The 16,016-nt window shown below is 44.4% G+C and overlaps 1 protein-coding gene across 11 annotated transcripts in view; it reads left to right on the top strand.

Annotated features, from left to right (window-relative positions):
- Window positions 1-16,016, top strand: part of Carmil1 (capping protein regulator and myosin 1 linker 1) — a 268,940-nt gene that overhangs the window by 111,831 nt on the left and 141,093 nt on the right. For all 11 annotated transcript variants that reach the window (XM_060372669.1, XM_060372668.1, XM_021642852.2 and 8 more), the window contains exon 5: window positions 9,870-9,991. In XM_060372669.1, coding sequence (XP_060228652.1) covers window positions 9,870-9,991 — 122 coding nt within the window. The remainder of the gene's footprint in view (window positions 1-9,869; window positions 9,992-16,016) is intronic.

Raw genomic sequence — 16,016 nt, 5'->3', positions numbered from 1 at the left:
CTGGCCTCAAGTTCTCAGCAATCCTCTTGCCTCAGCCTCTTAAATATGGAGAACAAAGGGGTGAGCCACGTGCCTGGCTTTTTATGAATCTCTCTTGGAAGGAAGTGGTAACTGATTTCTTTTTGATGCTTCAAAGCTGCTGAAAGAGAGTTTCATTTTTGGTATAAGTTGCTGCAGTAAAGTATAAAATTCGGTATATGTATGCCCACGAAACTGTTAGCACAACCAGCGTACTGAATATATTTATCACCTTCCATTCGGTCCCCATCTGCAGTCTCTAGCCGGCACCTGCTTTCTGTCACCACAGAGCGGGTCACACTTTATACCATTTCATACAGATGGAGTCATTCTGTTTGCAGTCTTGCCTTCCTCATTCAGTTTGACTGTTTTGAGGTGGAGTCATTGCATGTCTCAGTGGGCTGTTACTTCATGCTGCTGAGTGGCATGTTGCTTCAGTGATCTGTCAGTTTGTCCACCTGTCAGTTTACCTGGTGCTAGAGAGTCTGTTGTTTTCAGTTTTGACTGTATCCGGCACAGCTGCTATGGATATTTCTGTTCAAGTCTTTGGACACATATGAGTAGGTCATAGACAAGAGGGAAATGATCTTCATGAGGTAAGAGTGAAACTTAGTTTAGCCGGATGAAGCTGACCCAGGGCAAAACTTCTGGAGTCTGACACCAGGTCATTTATTTTAGCCATATTGAAGCACAGTGCATTTTTGGAGAAAAGTTTTCTGGTGACAATGAACTCAGCACCATGTGTACAACAAAGCTTAATATATGTTTACATTGAAACTCTTTGAAGATGGGTTCTGTTGACTCAGAAACAATGCTCAAGATAAGGGTCTAGGAAGAATGACTTCGGTAAACACAGTGCCTGTGGGAATCAGGATTGATTTGGCCCTCAGATAATACAGCTGTTACCTAAGGTGTTGTAAAGTACAAGTGACATCTCTCTCAAGGATGTATTCTGTGGACTGAGAAGATGTGCACAAGACTTACTGGAGAAAGTCGGGGATACCCAAATATAATTTTCTGGGGGATCCAGTTGTAGCCTGGCCCTACAGATAGCTAAGGATTGCCAGGTAAACTATCCTTTCCCAGCATTCTGGGTGGAAGGCAGGCAAGCCTCCTCCTTTGAAGAATCAAGCCTGTGTGTTTAACTTTCCTGGCTTCTCCAGGGCTGTCTCTCTGCACAAGGACCTCTTACCCTCCATGCATGTGCTTCCATTCGCCATGGGCACATGTAACAGGCTCCTGTGATGGGTGTGTGTAGTGTTCAGTACTGTCAACCTGCTCCCACAGAAGGTGGCACTGTTTTAGGTTGTTACCAACAGTGTGACAGAGACTCATTTCTTTTCTGTCTCCCTGACCACAGGTAAGGTCTCTTTCTTATTTTAGCCCTTTTTATAGGTATGCAGGGTTTTTTTTCCTCTCTTCTAAATTTAAAAACAGTATTTTCGAGACAAATAATTGACTTTGCCATTTGGTCTTACATTCTGCCCATCTTATTATCCTCACCTGGTGGAGCCAGCATTTCTTACAGATTGTTTTCTACAGAGATGGTGTCATCATTTGTGTGAATATGGGTACCTTTTCTTTTTTCTTGTCTTCATTCCGATGGGGAAGATACTCCTGAACTTTATATGTTCCTACAATATTGCTTGACGTATTAGGAACTCAGTATGCCGACTTCTTTTTTACCTAGGACATTTCCCAGAGTTATTCTGCAGTGTGCTACCTTGCAGAAAGAGGGACTTCTTCTCTATAAAAGGCCAGGCTTCCTTATCATTTTCCGTGGAAACAGAAAATGGCACAGACATAATGGTTTCTGAATTGTGTGTGTACAGGAATCTGTCTGAATCTCTCCATGTCACTGATCTCTGTGGAGTCCATCATGGTACGCATGCCTCTTGGTTATGCCATTCATTAGCTTTGTGAACAAGGAGCTTCGTGGCTCCAGGCAGCATCTGTGGAACTGTAACAGGCCAAGCCATTGGCTTCCCAGTAGCTAAAACCAAGTGTCAGACCTCAGTAGCACCCAAGCCAGTACCTCCAGGACAAGACTGAAGAGAAGTGGCTCAACCAGATGTTCCTGTCTCTCCTTCCTAATCTCTATGGAAGATTCATTCTGTCACCATGAAGTATGACATTAGCTATAGATTTGTTCTGTGAATGGTTGTTACCTGGTTAGGGGCATTCCTTTCTATTCCTGGTTGAGTTTTTATCAGGTCCAGTGTTTGATTTCTGTTTTTAGAGATTGATGTGATTCTTAGGATTTCCTCCCTTCCATGAAAAATTATACTTATTTACTTATGAATATTGAATCTTTCATTCCTAAGACAGTCCCCCAGAGTCTTAACATGCATAACATTTTATATAGATTATATTGAAAATATAATTGATTTGCGATTTTATAGTCTGTTTATCTTGCCATAGTCACCTAGTAGGTATACTCACTTCCATCATTTTCTACATGTATGTATTTTTAATTTTTATTAAATTACATTTAAATTTTTTATAATATCGTTTTACGTACTATCCTTCCACATGTTACAATAGGTTACATATGTAACCTATGTAATATGTTACAATATATGGGATATACACATGCACACACCTACACACACCCACACACACATATATATACAATATATATCTCACTTACATATCATATATATATATGATATATAATATATATATTCTCTATTTTAAGCTTTGGGAGGGAGTTTTTGCACTGCTGTTTGAGGTACTAGTTTGCCATTTTCCTCTTCTCTTTTCTTCCTCCATAGCATGGTCATGGAGTCACTGTATGAACCGGGAAGTACTCTCTGTTCTGTACTTCTCTTTTGGAGCAGGGCTGGCATTAATTCTTCCTCAGACATTTGGAAGTGGTGTAAGCGCTGAGGTAACAGTGTTCTCCGAGCGGCTCATCGTATTCAGTTGTCTCTGAAGAAACCATTCCTGAGATTGATAATTTGGTATCCTCTTTCTCTTTGTGTTAGTTTTGTTAGACATTTATTTTATCAGTTATGTTAAAGCAAACAAACAAACAAAGAAACAAACAAACAAACAAACAAACAAACTTGTTTTCCGGTTGACTTGCTTTTCTATCTCATTGGTTCTTTCTCTGGTCTTTATTTTTTATAAGTGATTGTTTTACCTCCTAACAGCATGTGTGTGTTTAAGTTGCTGCTAATGCTCTCAAAAAGAAGCCATCAAAACTGTCGTTTATGACAGCTGAGATTACATACAAATCCTTGGAATTTTCCCATAGTTCAGCTGAGAGCAATATTTTATCATTCTTCAGAAACTAGAGTTTGAAAAAAAAAAAGCAAAAACACAGCAACATATGTTTGCCCAAATGGCCAAACATATGTAGGAGTGAGTCATTGCTCGTGGGTGATAGGATGGTGATGTCATCCTAGGCTGGTCTCTATTGAGGAATGTCTGTTTATAATTCAGGGCTTGGGATGGGAACGCAGGGCATTAGTGAATGTTAAGGCCAAGTTTATATTGAAAGTATGAGTTGACTGTGGTATTTAATTATGGAAAAGGTGTTGGCACAGCAGGATGAAGTTTCCCCTGTAGCTTCAGGAGTCGACCATTCCATAATCTGTAGTCTTGTCACCTTGACGTGCTAACCACGTAGGCAAACTATCTGCTTCAGACACAGAGCTTTTCTGTCCCAGGGAATCCCTGATGTGCAGGCTTAGAGTTCCTGCGAGCACTACACGAAGCTGTGTGCTTGGGAGATGAATTGAGGGTGAAACAGTGGCCGTGGTCCTGTGGTCATACAGTCTAGATGGCAGTCTCAGTTCCCTAGTGCTGCTCAAGCCCCACTGTGTTTCACACTAGTGGCCTCTAGTGTGTTTACTAAGTACAGGTGACAGCCGAGTATGGTGTCATCTGGGATCACACCTGTGATCCCAGCACTCAGGGCGGCAGGGGCAGCAGATCCTTGTGAGTTCAAGGGCAGCCAGGTCTACAAAGCATGTCCAGCACAGTCAAGGCTACACAGAGAAATCTTGTCTTGAAAAACAAAGTCAAGAACCAAAAAACAAAGTACAGATGTTGACAGCAGCCTGTCAATAGTCTCTCCCTGTCACTCTACCCCGTTTGCATGTATGCCCACAGACACAACATTTAGGGCAGTTAGGAGTCATACTTCTGAATGGCTTGTTTGTTTGGAATCAAGTACACAATTTGATTATCTATGTTGTGAAGATGGAGACTCAATAACCCATGTAACCACAAGGGAGGATCACTAATTTGAGAGCCTCATGTCCTCAGAGTCTCTAGTTTATGAGAAATCATGAGGACAATGAAATCCGCTGGTTGCCTTCGCAACCTAACCATTTGTTTTTGAGTGAAGATTTTATTTTTGTTAGTGAGAGAGGTAGAGACAGAGAGAGAGAGAAGGAAAGAAAGGGAGAGAATATGAATGCTCACATATGCTGCTGGAGGCTAGAAGAGGGCATAGGATCCCCTCAAGCTGGAGTTGCTGTTGGTGCTTGAAGTGGGTTCTGGAAGCCAAATCTGGGCCCTATGGAAGAACGGCAGGTGCCCCATTCCTACAGTCTAACCTGGATTTTGAAGTCTTGCTAGCATCCTGGGGTTATTGTACTCCCATCATTGGTATTTTTACCATTTTATCATTTATCGATTCAAGCAAAATGCTTGGATCAGAACATATTGCCCTCTGCATGATGAGTAAATATGTTGCTTAATTAATGAAGTTTGCCTAATTATTCTTTTTCTTTTCTTTGTGGAAATCTGGGGTGTGGAAATCTTTTTTTCAAGTCTTAATGGTGTCACTACACCCTTGGTGCTTGTGCTTTTACAGCTCTATACTGTGACATTTGGGGATTTTTACCTGTAGCTCAGTACCTGCTGTTGTTATTGTAGTTGTTGTTACTGTTATTGTTGTCATCATTGTCTTCAAACTAAAATGTTTTCTCTGTCATAGTGACACAGGTAAGCCAACTTCTGCTTGTTTCTGTTAGAGGAAACAAAATCCCCCCATAAGTTTATTGATTGTGGTTTAGTAAAAAATGTTGCCTATTGCTAGACCCAGTAGATTTCTGTCTGTAATCTAAGCCACTGGATGCGGAGGCAGGTAGATGGCAAGTTTAAGACCTGCCAGCACTACAGAGGGAGTTCAAGTTGAGCTCGAGCAATTTACTGAGACCCTTTCTCAAAAATGGAAAAGAGAGACGAGGAGGAGAGTGCAGCACAGTTGACAGGATGCTTGCATTGGTTTCAGTGATCAGGAGTAATGATGGTGGCTTGTAATCACTGGTCATTTTAACGAAGAGCCTGCAGATCAAGCCTAAGAGCTTGTGTGCACTAGGCAAGCACCCTCCCAGTTACGGTTTTACTTAGGGAGTAGAGGTTATGAGTTCTGCCCTGCGAGGTGTTTGAACATTCTGTTTCTGCTGAGCCTGGAGCAGAAGGAAGCCAGCCTGTGACAGGCCTGATGTTGAGGCCATGATGTGTTGGGTGGTTCCCCCTTGGTGGCTTTGTTGCAGAGGTGTTGATATCTCCAGCAGGGCTGTGTAAGCACCTTCATGTCAGGATGGGTTTGAAGGCTCATTTCTTCCCCACCTGTTGCCCTTTCTCTTTCCTGTCATCCTATCCAGTCCTGTGTAATTAGGGATGATTATGTGTGAAGATCAAGTGGAATTAGAATAGGCTAATTATGAATCGCTTGCACCCAGGCTGTGAGCTGAATAGAAGTGAGGAATGTAAAAGGACCTTCACAGACAAATATAATTGCCAAGGGTTGACACCAGGTGTCAAGTGCAGACACACAATGGCCTCCCACATGATCTGGCTTTAGAAATGAGCATCTGTATGTAGAGCAAAGGAACCCAGTGTTCCACAGCAGGATTCTGACTTAGCGTCCTCCTGAACACAGCGGAATTTGGTAGGAAACCAGCTGCAAACCTCTGTGAAGTTGGCCTGCTGCCTTGTTCTGGGGTTAATATGTCTCCTGGACTACTGTATATAGGACAGGTTTGGACTTATCCTAGAGAATTTTTATTTCCTCTCACCTCTCTGGCTTTCCCCTTATTCCCTACCCTCTCTCTTATTCCTTATGGTTTTTCCATGTATATCCCAAGCTGGCCTTGAATTTACAGTGGTCCTTCAATCCAGCCTTCCTGTGTGTTCAGATTACAGGTGTGCACTACCCTGCTTGAGTCTTTGTTGTTGTTCTTCTTCCTTCCCCCGCTCCCTCCCCCGCTTTAGACAGGTTTCTCTATGTAGCCATGCTGTCTGGGAACTTTCTCTGTAGACCAGGGTGGCTCTGAATTCATGGGGAACCTCCTGCATCTACCTCCTGAGTGCTGGGATTAAAGGTGTGCCACCACTGCCTGGCTAGTCTTCTTAATTTTATTTATGGCTTAGTGTGCGTTTGTGTGCACCCATGTATGCAAACATGTGCATGCATGCCACCATGCACATGTGGAAATTAGAGGACAACCTGTGGGAGCTGGTTTCCTTCTTCCACCATGTGGGTCCTGGAGAACAAACGTGGGTTGTTAGACATGATGGCCGGCACCTTTAAGTACTGAGCAATCTCAATGACCCTCTTTTCCTTCTTTTCTTCTGTTCCTTCCTTAGTTATTTCCTTCCTTCCATCTTTCCTCTCTCTTCCCTAATGTTGCAGGATGTTTGATCCCATTGTGAACCCAAAAATGGGAACTGTAAAATCCTGTTTCTTGTTTGGTGTGGTTAAGCCCTATCACACACCTTTAATCCAAGAACATCTGTTTATTGTAAACAGGTGATCATGGTGTGGTTCAGGCCACTTTACCACACACCTTTAAGCCAGAGCTTAAGCTAAAAGCTCTTTCTACTTCACACTGTCTTAAATACCCTCTACTCAAAGTCCATCCTATTCTTTAACCCCTGTCAGCTGGTTTGTTGCTCTGATTCTTGACCTAGGGTTAACTTTATTAAATCCAGTGTACAGAAAGCTCTTGGATTTAAGGTGTGTGCTAGCGTTGGGTGAACCCACACCATAATCAACTGTTTAGAATAAACAGAAAGTTCTTGGATTAAAGGAGTCATAGGGCTCAACCACACCAAACAAGAAACAGGGTTTTACAGTTCACAATTTTGGGGTTCACAATGGGATCAAATATCCTGCAACACCCTGACACACCCCCCACCACCGTTTCTTTCTTGACAGTGTCCCAAATGATAGTTCAGGTTGACCTGAAACTTAGTGCATAGCCCAAGCTGGCTTCAAACTCATGGCGATCCTCCTGATTCAGCCTCCTGTGTGCTGGGATTGTAAGGTGTTTGCCGCCAGGCCAGTGTTTGTTATCAAGTTTTTGAAGAGTGTGTTGAGAGTTAAAATTAAATCTCCTCCTCCCCCCCTTGCTAGGTGGCACTGAGTGCTATCCCTCTGAGGTTTCTGTGAAAAAGCTTCTTAACACTGTGAGAATCATTAACTGGATTTCATTGTTTCCATATATTTCCCATTCCTTTCCTCCTTCACAAGAACACATTGATTTAGAGTTATCCCTATTTTCAATTTGGCTAATTTTACAGAAATCTAGAGCAAACTGCCAGCATTGCTTTGTTAATCTCCTTGGCTAACTGCACATGGAATTCTGCTTCTCTTTTGTATATGTTTAAGCGACAACCGGGGGCAAATGTTTTGATGTTGTGATGGTCCCAAAGGACTTCGTTGTGTATGGCTACTAAGATAGTTAAGATAATGCCATCTTTTAGGAAAGCGATCAGTGTCTTTCTTGAGAAATATTCTCTCCTGGTTTTGCTTCCCCGCACATAATGGTGGGTGGATCCAGGGAGGGGGAGAAATGCAGGAAAGAACAGACTCTGGGAGGCAGGCTTCAGCGAGACATCTCATTTAATTGGGGGTGGGGATAGAGGCTATTTAAACTTCTGGGGAGTAGGTAGAGGCTTTGGGGTGAGTGTATATCATTGGTCAGGTGACAGAGTGCTGGGAATGCCTTATTTGCATGAAGAGATATTCCGGGTGCTTGCTGGACATGACCTTATAAGGAGAGGAGAAGTTTAACCTTGCTGCAACTACATGACCTCCTGTGGTGTGGGCAAAGATGAGGAAATGCAGGACTATGTTCACCTGGACCTGTAGGCTTGGAATAGAGGAGGGAGTGGTCTCACTCCTACCACCACTGTTGGGACGAGGAGATTTCTAGGGTGGGACACAACTCGACTCCTCTCCCGTTCCAGCCAGCTTCTCCTGGTTCCATAGTACTCTGGCCCCACATCTTCCCCAAAACAACAGTTATTTTTTTTGGGGGGGGTTTGCTACACACACCCCTTTTTGCTACTAAATAACTACTTGGGCTTTCTAACCCACTTAAAACATGTTAGTTCTTGAATAAAAAAAAAACAACAAAAAACAGAGAACTTTTAAATTTATAATAAGCTTTAAGACACAATAACTTGGCAAGATATCAACCTTCTAAGCAATTTTGCTATTTCTCAGCTACATACCTCAAGTTACTTGGCATAATTGTTTCTGCCTGGGCTGCTTTTGTTCTATCAGGCCAGCCCTCATGTCCACATGCCCATGGTCCATACTGCCTCTTGGTGACTTCCTTATCTCTGGCTTCCTCTCCTGCTTCTCTTCCCACCTGTGGTCCCCATCTGATCCCAAACCTGGAGAAGTAAGCTCCACCTACTTCTCTTCTACCCAGTTACAGGCTTCTAGCTATGTTTATTAACCAATCAATCTTGAAATTTTGGAGCAAGGTTTACCCAACATCACTTGGTGTTCATGAGAATTTACTCATCTGGACTGAAACCAGATCTTGGGGGCCAACATTTAGCTTTTGAATACATAGCACAAGATCAACCCCCAACAGTTCCCATCATCAGCAAGTTGCCTGTTTTGCAGTTTACCTTCTTTGCAGGTGGATTCAAACTCATTTACGGGACTAAATGAGGAATACATCTCAGCTCTTTTTGGTGTCTCCAGCCCACTTTTGCCATTAAGCATAGAAGGTTTTGTTTCCTTGTTTCAGTGTTTTTCCTTGTTCCGTGTCTCATTTTCTCTGCTTAGACGGGTTGACTTTTTAATGATAACTTGAATTCCTCTCTGCTTTTAGTAAAAAAATTATTAAATTGTATTTAAGCATTTTGTAAGGTTTCTTATTTTAAAGACACACTTTCAAAAGCAAAGAAGTGACAAAGCAATGAAGTCAGGGCTACCCCAAGCTCGGGCTGATGTTTCTCCTGATGGGAAAAGACTCAGATGTGGGTGTGGTCAAGTCACCGAGGAGGTCTGTTCCCATCAGTTTGGCCTTTGGGATCACAGTCAGTTCCCTGATCACATCCGTAGTCTAAGAGCAGAGAACAAAGAATGGATCCTCGCTTGGTTATACTCTGCTCTGTTTCTCCGCTCTTATATTGTTCCGGAATTCCTGCCCTAGGGATTGCCACCACTCAGAGTAGGGTGACTCTTTTCACATCAAGAAAATACACCACAGATATCCTCACAGCCCAGCCCCATCCACACAATTTCTTCTTACCACTCTCTTCTCTGGTGTTCTAGGCTGTGTCAATTTGCCAGTTAAAAGTAACTACCACAACATCTAGGCTGGCTCTGTTTCCTGGCTGTGGAGAATATTGAAGCAATAAACATGGATGTGCAAGTATGTCGTATGCTGACTTACCATCTTTGAGGTGTATTCCCAAGAGTGGTACAGCTGTGTCACATGGTAGTTATGGTTTTAGTTCACGAGCACACTCTGTAGGGACTTTCATTGTTCCCACCATTGAGATGCCTCTTACGTGCATCACTTTGTATTAATAATGAGGGAAGAAATTGGGCTCCTCGTTAAGCATGCTTCTTGTTCTTGCAGATGGTTGTGGAGACTGAGAAGTGTAACATGTCCATGAAGATGGCGTCACCAGAGGACGTGAGTGATGTGCTGGCTCACATAGGCACCTGCTTGCGGAGGATATTTCCCGGCCTTTCCCCACTGTGAGTTTCTGCGAAGGAACAAAGAGTTTGTTCTTCGCCAGATTCACAAATGTGAAAAAAAAAAATGCCTTTCTTTTGTCCTTGTCCCTTCACTTCTTCTTTTCTCAGACTTAGATCACCAGCAGCGGCATCAGCAGCACTACCACCATCACCACCACCAGAACCATCATCAGCATCTCTCTTCTACTCCCACCATCCCAACCTCCTCCTCCTCCGCCATCACCACGTACTCTGTTACCACCCCCCTTCATCACTACTACCTCCTCCTTTACCACCTCATCTTCTTCTTTCTGTAACCTCTTTTCCTTCCTTCTTTCCCTCCAACTCTCTTTTTCTAGATCAGGCAGGACAGAAAGGTGGGTGAGGGGCATCTTACTTATATAGCCCAAGGCTGGTCCAGGACTCCCAGCCATCCTTCTGCATTAACCTCCAGGCGATGGGATTATAGGCATGAATCGCCATGCCTGGTTTAGGATGGTGGCCCAGGTAACAGAGTCCATGTTTGGGGTGAGGATGGGGGGAGTGTATGTCAGTTGTTGGAATGAGATTGGCTGAGCTTTACAATGTAGATAGATGTTTCTGTCAAGAAGCTCCAAGATGCTTTCCTGACAGGAGGAGTGTTCCACAGATTGTGGGAAATCCTTTCCTGCTGCTCATTGAGCATGCTGAGGGGTGCTGGAGAGGCTAAAGCCTCATAAATATATATGATGATTGGTGGTGGGTCTTTCCTCGTGGAGGGCTGGGAAGTCTGGCAACCCTTGCCCTTTTTTGGAACATGAAGGAAGGTAGTCCAACCTTACGCAAACAAATCTTTTTTTTTTTTTTACAGCAAGGGCATAAAGAGGACATCTGGGTTAGAGTCTCTTAGAACTGCTTTATGCTGAGGGGACCTGCTTGGCTCTGCTAGGTTCTCTTTTCTTCCTACCACAGACAAGCTGAGTCGGGAGGGTGGCTCTCTGCTTCTAGTGGTTTCTTTTAGAAGCATGCTCAGAATAGCTGATTGCTCAGTTTACAATGTGTGCCTGGCCTCAGGTTGGGATAGGGGAAGGGAAGCTGGGTTTGTTCTCTGACCCCTGCCTGTAGTATTTTAAGCGTTTTCTAGGAAAACGCTTGCTGGTGTCCAGTCCTGGTGTTCACGCTTGCAGAGGCACATGCCTGCAGGGTAGCCTGGGAGTTGAGGAATGGGTCACAGCAGCTGTGGGGGAAGCACTCAGAAGGGAAACTTCCTCTGGAGTGGTGAAAGACAGTTGATTCTCCTGTCTTCCAGCCAGCTTGTTACCTTGTCCGGTCAAGGTCAAAGTGAGCAGACAGGGAAGGGTGATTAGAGGAGAACTTTCTTAACAAAGGATCAGTAACTAAATCAAACAGGAAAACCAGTCGCCAAGCAGGAGTGGCACGTCAGTGCAACAGTGAGAGACTGGACGTAAACCGAGGATTTGCAGGAAAGGGTTAGGAGTGCTAGGCCTCTCGTAGGCTGGGGGTAAGTGGGACTGAAACAGTTAGTCTCCGAGGGCTGGAAACATTAGGTGCCCACCAAAAGCAAATTCTCGCCTGCTGCTACAAGTTGAATCTTTGAGGCTGAGTCAGGAAGCAGTCACTCTGCTTCTAGCCAAGACACAGAGGCTGAGGTAGGAACCAGTCACCCAGCCTGCAGCTGCAGGTCCTGGAGGCTGGAGCATTGGTAACCCAGGGGGCGGGGAGTGTCTCCCGCAGGGCAAGAAGGCAGAAATAGTCTTCCTTCTCTTCCTCAAGGAGTTTAACCATTTAGAGCCCTTAAAACCAGGGGTGGGGCACTTATTGGCTCTGCATGTATGCAGATTAGGCACAGAAGGGGGTCAATCAGGGAAGAGCTGCCAATCCTGGAACCAAGAGAGACCTAAATCTGGCCGAGAGTTCTCCTCCAGGCGAGGTTCCCTTTTTTCCACAGAAGTGGTAGGGTAGCAAGTACGAAGCAAGGGTGCTACAGGACAGACACCACTGGGAGTTTGAAACAGTCTAGTGGCTGTGGCGGTGCTGCTATCACTACTGTCCAAGGGCCTGCTGCCATGATCTCTACCTAGAGGTGTTCTTCAGCTGTCATGGTTGGTCCCAGTGGATTGTCACTGGGGCTGTCCAGCCATCAGCGTTGCAGGCTGTCAAGTCCAGCCCATTCCCAGCTCTGAGTGTGCCTGGTTTGTTTGTTTGTTTGTTTCATTTTGTTTTTGGTGTTCTTTCTGCTCTTCTTGCTGGGTGTACTTAAGTAACAATGGGGACTCCTCTTACCCCGTCAACACCAGGAGACTGACCATGCAGGGAAAACCTGAGCTTCCAATAGCCTAAACATCCCCTTAATGTGTTGTTAGCAGTGAAATGACAGAGGGGCAGCTCTGCCTTGTCACCCTCAGCAGCCTGATGCATCTTCCTTGGTGAGCTCAACTCAGGCAAGCCAAGAAGGATTGGCTCCTTTGATACAGAAAAGAATTTCAAGACTAGTTTGAAGCAGAGTTGGGGGTTTTTGTAGACACCGAGAGAAAGGTACTTTGAAAAAAAGATCAAAAAGCACACATGTCCAAAAGTTTGGTTATGAATGTCACAAAAAAAAAAAAAAGGAACGGAGGCTTATCATAGCATTTAAAACTAAAAAGTACCTGTTTTCAGTAGCGGTGCTGGGGTTTGCACTCAGGGTCTGCTAGGTGCAAGATAAGCACTCTGCTACAGTACCGCCTCCCAGTCTGATTGTCATTTTTAATATTTACTTATTTATTCATGGGTTTGTGTATGTGTGTCGGGTAGGTGCATGGCTGGCAGTCATGGCTTGTGTATAGAGGTCAGAGGGCAACTTGTGAGACTCTCCCTGGCTCTGTCTCTCTCTGTTTCTTTCTGTCTGTCTGTCTCTCTCTGCCTCCCATCTGGGTCCTGGGAATCAAACTCAGGTCAATAGTCTTGGCAGTAAGTGCGTTTACCCACTGAACTCTCTTGGCAGCCCCAGAAAGACATTTTTTCGATGTAGATTTTTAGCCACAGGTGCTAAGAGAAAGCTGCCTTGGGAAAGAGTAAGTGTGGCCACTAGGTCCTCACTAGAGGGTCAGCATTAAATGTCTTAACATTTGTTGCATATTACATTTTGGTGCCTCTTAAGTTATATCCAAAAGGTTGTTAGGGGGCTATAGATGGGTCAGCAGTTAAGATCACTGACTACTCTCTCGGAAGATCCAGGTTCAACTCCCAGAACCCACATGGTGGCTAGTACCAGGGGATCCAACGCCGTCTTCCCGGTTTTGTGGGTACTACACATGTATCATACACAAACATATATTCAGGCAAAGCACATAAAGTAAAATAGGCAAAACACATAGGATAAAATACACATAAAACAAAGCAGGCAAAACACATGAAATAAGAATACATTAAAAAAAAAAGAAACCTTTTCTCTACCCTTCTCTTTTTAATAGTGAGATTCTAGTATAGCCTCAGCACTGCCTTGATTGTATTATAATGTGAAAAGGTAAAGCCAGGCACCATTAGGATTGCAGTTAGGGTTCTGGTGAGGTCTTCAGAAGATCCCAGGGTTTCAGCTGGGATGAGAGAAATGCTTTAAGCAGTGGTTAATTGTGGTGGGATTCTTGCTTCTTAGCTTGAGAGAGGCTCTCCCAGGTGTTTCTCTGCTTCAGTGTTTGTTTTCGAAATGTTCTTTGTGCCTGTGTCTCCTGGTAATGTCCTTAGCTCACGCCAGATTATCACTTCATTATGCCTGATGACATGAACAAATACAGTGTATCTACCAAGGGCTTAGGATACCTGGAACTTTACAGATCCTAAGAGCAGGTTTGTGATTCCCTCCTTCTCTCCCTTCCTCCTTCTCTCATAGTTTTCTTCATACCTCCCTACTTCTGTCCCTCTTTTCCTCCTTCTACCTGCCCCTGCCCTCCAGCCCCTTTTCTTGTCTCACTATGTAGCCGAGGCTAGTTTTGAACCTTCTGCCTTAGGCTCTCACATACTGGATTGGGACTCTCTGTTTTCTCCAGTGCATGTTTATTTGTTTATGAATGGCCTAGGAGCTTGGGTGTGGGAATATTATTGATGTATCTTTGTTTTTTTTGGGGGGGGGGTGTATCTTTTTGTTTTGTTTTGTTTTTCCTTCAAGAGAACGGTTAGTACAAAATACCGTTTTCAGTGTAACCTTGTGTGACCACCCATTTGTGGCCAGGCAGCTTTGATCAAGCTTTGGTTCCTTAGTCCCTGACATTCCCCTGCCTGTGACCTGCATTCTCCCCTTCAGTCTGTGTGGTGGACATCTCCATAGGGGCGTCCTCAAGCTGCATACACTCAGCGTGTCCAGCGTGTCCTCATAAAAGCTGCCCATATCGCCCAAGGCTTGGCCTTGTTGTTTATGGTCTCTTGAGAAGGAAGCCAGGAGTTAGTTGCCAGGCCCTTGATGTCATCTGCATGAGTCTTAGCTGGGTCCTTTGTCTTTCCTTTTGTTTTCCTTGCCTCAGTTCAGACTGCTCTCACTACCGAAGCATCTCTGTAACTAGTCTTCTTTTCCATGCAGCCAGCCCTGCATACTGATAGCAGTTATCTTTGTAAAATTCAAGCATATCTGAGTCTCGCAGAGCTGTCTGGTGGCTAGCAGCCTGATGAAACTGAAACTATATAGCCTGACCTAGAAGAGAGCGACTTTCCTTCCACATGCTCAGCCTATTTCAGAATACAGCAGATGCTCACACTCCCGTCCTGTCTATGCGGCTCCCTCCCTGACTGGCTCTGTTATGTCTGACTGTGAGACTCCCTCTGTAGGCTCACATGGGCTGTCCAGATGACTTGGGTGAGCCAGTAGAAGTTTTGTCAGGGAAGTTTTGCTTCGGAGAACTGCTAAATAGGATGTGGCTTGAGGGCTCTGAGGAATTCCAGGGAATGTATGTCAGTATTGAGAATGGGTGATATTAAAGCACATGGCTCGAGTGAGGGCAGAGGGAGAGAAAGAGAGAGTGTATGACTGAGCAGCATGTGGTTGAGCACATGAGAGAGCTATATTAAATCTGTCAGTGTCCTGAGGGGTTAAGAGGGATAGATTGCAGGCCATGTCTGTCCGTACCTGTCGTCTCGACCCTTGAGCTGTTTGGCTGTCTGTCATATGTTTGTTTTTCTTCAATCTACAGTACCTGATATAGGAGCCACTCCCCGGACTCCCCCTAGAACACTGTAGCTCAGGCTGGCCTCAATCTCGTGGCAATCACAGTGCAGGTGGAGGTAGGGGTTCAAAGTTCAAGGCCAGCCTGACACAGCAGCAAGACCTGTCTCAGGGAAGGAAGGAAGGAAGGAAGGAAGGAAGGAAGGAAGGAAGGAAGGAAGGAAGAAGGAAGGAAGGAAGGAAACCAAACTAACAACAACAACAACAACAAACTTGCCAAAATGTTTGACTGTAAACAAATGAAACTATAGTTCCTAAAAATGAATTTCCAGCTTTACCTAAATATAATTAACCTGTCCTGTATCATCGTACAAAGTAATAGTGGCTGTGTGAAGTGGTTTTGGCATGCCTCATGATGCCTTCTTGAATGCGATGCGTTTGAGAGTTGGCTTTATTACAACAGTGTTCTTTATGGCTAAACAAAATGATACTGTGAATTCCCCTATGAAGACAAACACTGATGGAGACATGGAAAAAATGCGACTACTAGGAAGAAAAATGGTCCAAGAGGAGTATATATGGAAAACAAAGTACTTCACGACTCTGAGATTCCCCTCACTTTCCAAAGCGGTAGGCAGCAGGTGCTCTTGGGATGATGTCATTAAAGCCTGACAGCCCAACAGGTACAAACACTGGCTACCAAGCCTGCTGATGTGAGCTCAGTCTTGTCCCCACACGGTGAGAGAACTGGCCTCCACAAACTGTTCCCTAACCTTCATGTGCTCATGTGGTACCTACATATACGTGTGCGCATGTGTGTGCATGCACACACACACACACACACACACACACACACACACACCACCTCTACCCCAAATAAATACGTGTTACAAGAGATGCTTTAACAGTGACTGT

The sequence above is a fragment of the Meriones unguiculatus genome, chromosome 19 (assembly GCF_030254825.1).
Source record: "Meriones unguiculatus strain TT.TT164.6M chromosome 19, Bangor_MerUng_6.1, whole genome shotgun sequence".
Classification (NCBI taxonomy): Eukaryota; Metazoa; Chordata; class Mammalia; order Rodentia; family Muridae; genus Meriones; species Meriones unguiculatus.
Note: the sequence above shows the minus strand (reverse complement) of the source record. Positions and strands in the feature narration are given on the sequence as shown.